This window comes from Trichechus manatus, unplaced genomic scaffold (assembly GCF_000243295.1).
Source record: "Trichechus manatus latirostris isolate Lorelei unplaced genomic scaffold, TriManLat1.0 scaffold00244, whole genome shotgun sequence".
NCBI classification, from domain to species: Eukaryota; Metazoa; Chordata; class Mammalia; order Sirenia; family Trichechidae; genus Trichechus; species Trichechus manatus.
This window is the reverse complement of record NW_004444180.1, coordinates 842,178-845,703: the sequence shown is the minus strand read 5'-3', so window position 1 is coordinate 845,703 and position 3,526 is coordinate 842,178. Positions and strand designations below refer to the sequence as shown.

Sequence of the window (3,526 nt, the reverse complement as noted above, 5' to 3'; positions counted from 1 at the left end):
CCCGGTCTGGCCTCCCCCTGCCCCTCTCCCAGGGACACCACGGGCAGGGGGCCTCCCGGTCTGGCTTCCCCTTGTCCCTAGCTGCCATCTCTGCACCTTAGAGCCAATGATGTGAGTTTCTGGGGATCTGGAAGGTGACTGGGAATACACTCGGTGCCAACAATCCTGGCTTCTCATGGCTTAGGTAATGGGAGATGCTGCCCCCTGGAGGGTCTCCTGGTTAGGGTGCCTGAGGTCAAGTTGGAGGGCTTGGGTGGATGAGACCCCAGTTCTCAAACTCCATGTGAGGTCCCCTTGATTTGGGGGAGGAGAGCTGAAGACAGATCCTGCAGCAGCTGAGTGGGGCACGCTCTGGCCTGGTGCCTCTTAGGGACCTCGAGGTCTGCAGGTCACAGTGATGCATTTTCCTGTGTGAGGAGGGGGAGCCATGGGGGACAGAGTCACGGTGGGAGGCCTGTGCTAGGCCAGGAAGCACAGAGGCTTTGGTGGGAGCAGCTGTTCCCACTTGGACTACTTTCTTGTCCCTCACGATGAACTGGCAGTCCCGGCCGGGCACGGGCCTTGGTCTTCTGAGCTCTCCTCCCCTCCCGAATGCTGTTTGGAAGCCCCAAGAGCCACCGCGCCCCCATGGAGGAGCCAGAAGCAGGGGCAGAGGAAGGCTTGGGCGGGGAACAGGAACTGGATCAGCTGGAGGCTGGATACATACAGGAGGGGGCAGCCCAGGGGCTCAGGAGCATGGCCTGAGCAGGTGGGAGGCAGGCCCATGTGGCCCCAACCTGGGGTGGTGGCTCAGCCTCGCCCAGTCTGGGTGCACATTGTGGGCATCCCCAGGTGACTCCTGAATGGACTTCATCATCCGTGATCCAGGGGTCAGCCCAGCCCTTGTCTGTAGCAGTTGTGGGGGAGGGTACGGAGAGGGGCAGAGATGGGGTTGGATGAGGCTTCATGGGGGCTCCCGTGGAGATCACGCCACGCTGCCTCATGCTGCCCTACCCCCCACCCCTTAGGGACGCCCTGGATGCGCTGGGCCTGAAGCGCTACTGTTGCCGCCGCATGCTGTTGGCCCACGTGGACCTCATCGAGAAGCTGCTCAACTACGCGCCCCTGGAAAAGTGACCTATGAGATGGGGGGCTCGAGTGGGGCCTGGCCGTGGCCTTGGAGGAGTGATCACACGCTTCACTTGAGCTGATGAAACCCTGTGAGGTGGGGGTGCTCCGAGCGGGGCCTGACCTCGACCTCCAGGAGGAATCGTCTAATAAAGCACTTTGCTGAACCACTAGGAGGGCCTCAAGTATGGGCTGGCTCGAGCTCCGCGCCTGTGTCCCCCGTGTCCCGTGTCCCCTGCCTGGCAGAGGCACAGGTGGTGCTTCTGGGGCTGATGGGGATGTACCCCACAGCACAGCACCCAGTGACCCTGTGCTCGTGGGCTCCCATGGTCTTCTCCAGCTTAGGCTTAGAGCGGCAGGAGCTGTCACCCTGCACTGAGGTCAGGGTGGCCCTCCGCAGGACAAAGGTGGGGGTGAGGGGGGATGGTGAAATGGGCCTCTGGGTACAGAAGAGGAGCTGCCCAGGCACAGCTCGGGCCCAAGCCTGGCCCTCGCTCCTCGGCCCTGGCTCCTTTTCGGGCCGTTGCCTCCACCACTGGTCTGGCCACCCTGTTTCAGCCACCTCCTCCATCTCCACTTGGGGGCCAACAGCTCTTCCTGGCCTCCTGCCCACCACCCCCCGCCCCGCGTCTGTCCACACACAGCTCCTCCTGGCCTTCCCCGCGTCTGTCCGCACACAGCTCCTCCTGGCCTTCCCCGTGTCTGTCCGCACGCAGCTCCTCCTGGGCGCCCCCCCACCCCCTGGTGTCTGTCCGCACACAGCTTCTCCTGGCCTTCCCCGCGTCTGTCCACACACAGCTCCTCCTGGCCTTCCCCATGTCCGCACGCAGCTCCTCCTGGGCGCCCCCCCACCCCCTGGTGTCTGTCCGCACACAGCTCCTCCTGGCCTTTCCCGCATCTGTCCACACACAGCTCCTCCTGGCCTTCCCTGTGTCTGTCCACACACAGTGGCAGCAGGATCTCTGGGAAGCACAGGTCCAGGGCCACACTTGGACTTGGCTTGTTATGCCATCTGCCCCGTGTCTTCTCTGCTCTGGCATGTCACCATCTTTCTGTCCCCAGAATGCACCGGGTTTTTCCCTCTCGGGGCCCTGCTTGCTGTCCTTGCCAGTCAGGCCTCTCAATGTGTGCCCCAACCTCTGGGGCCACCCTGGACCCCAGGAGGTACCCCCCAGCTCCCTGCTCCTCCCCTCAGTCATGGTGCCAGGTGGTGGGTGTGTCCATCCTGCTGGACTGGGGGACCCCAAGCACCAGGACCCGTCCATCTCCATTACTAGTCAGTTCCAGAAACGTTTATTGGCACCTGTGACGTGGCAGGAACAGCTCTAGCGTTTGGGACACAGCAGTGATAACACAGGACCCCCTGCCACCGAGCAGGCATCCCAGCGGGAGTCGGTAATGGAGAAGTGGACACGGGCTTAGTGGGGAAATGAGGCAGGGCATGTTGGAATGGGGGTGGGGTGGCCCCACCAAGCATGGGGAGAGGCAGAGGCCTGGGTGGGGGTGACACAGAGCAGAGTGGGGCCGGCTAGGCCGGCCCACGGCAACTCCATGGTGAGGCACCTGCCCCAGCCGGCAGCACCCCACACCCCTCCCAACGGGCCTCGACCATCGCCAGGGTGTTAAGTGGTGGGGAGCCCCCCAGGGCGGGCCAGCCTGGCCACTGCCCTATTCTGCCCAAATTCACCCACAGTCCGGTCCCTCCGACTGAACACAACCAGCAGGAGTTCCCAGAGGCCCCGTGAGCGCAAAGGAGGCAGCCTACGGCAGTGAGGGGGCTGGAGGTAGAGCTGGGCAGGGGCCCTTCCTCAGGCCTGGGGCTTTGGTGCGCAGTGAGAGGCACTTAAAGCTATGAAGGGGGTGTCACCAGAGACCACTTTGGTGGGGGGCGGTGGTGGGGGGGAACGGGCAGTGGACTCCGGGCCAGCTCCCTCCCAATCAGTAGTCAATGGTGTCAGCTCAGTAGTCAGAAGCTTCAGCTCCGGCAGGAACGCCGTCCACGTGGGCGGGACAGCTCAGTAGTGGTCCAGCTTCAGGCTCTTGTACAGAGAGCAGGTGAAGATCATGCCAAACACCTGGGGCAGCAAGGACAGGCCAGACATGAGCAGGGGCCACAGGGCCCGCCACCAGCCATGTCCTACCTGTCCACAGGTGATGCTCACGGCCCATACCCAACACCCAGCCCCCACACACAGGCAATGCCCACGGCCCCACGCCCAACACCGGCCCCCGCACACAGGCAATGCCAATGGCCCCACGCCCAACACCCGGCCCCCGCACACAGGCAATGCCCACGGCCCCACGCCCAACACCCGGCCCCCACATACAGACAATGCCCACGGCCCCACGCCCAACACCCGGCCCCTGCACACAGGCAATGCCAATGGCCCCACACCCAACACCCGGCCCCCGCACACCG

The 3,526-nt window shown here is 64.0% G+C and overlaps 2 protein-coding genes across 3 annotated transcripts in view; one reads left to right on the top strand and one right to left on the bottom strand.

The window, feature by feature from the left end:
- The window catches only part of POLR2L (RNA polymerase II, I and III subunit L), a 2,489-nt gene extending 1,213 nt beyond the window's left edge, over positions 1–1,276 (top strand). The window contains exon 2 of the mRNA XM_004389383.2: positions 1,008–1,276. Coding sequence (XP_004389440.1) covers positions 1,008–1,116 — 109 coding nt within the window. The 3' untranslated portion in view covers positions 1,117–1,276. The remainder of the gene's footprint in view (positions 1–1,007) is intronic.
- A 1,408-nt stretch (positions 1,277–2,684) lies between these two features.
- The window catches only part of CD151 (CD151 molecule (Raph blood group)), a 5,214-nt gene continuing 4,372 nt past the window's right edge, over positions 2,685–3,526 (bottom strand). The window contains exon 8 of one of the 2 annotated variants that reach the window (XM_004389382.2): positions 2,685–3,182. In XM_004389382.2, coding sequence (XP_004389439.1) covers positions 3,123–3,182 — 60 coding nt within the window. In that variant the 3' untranslated portion in view covers positions 2,685–3,122. The remainder of the gene's footprint in view (positions 3,183–3,526) is intronic. The other variant, XM_023724386.1, reaches the window with a different exon arrangement.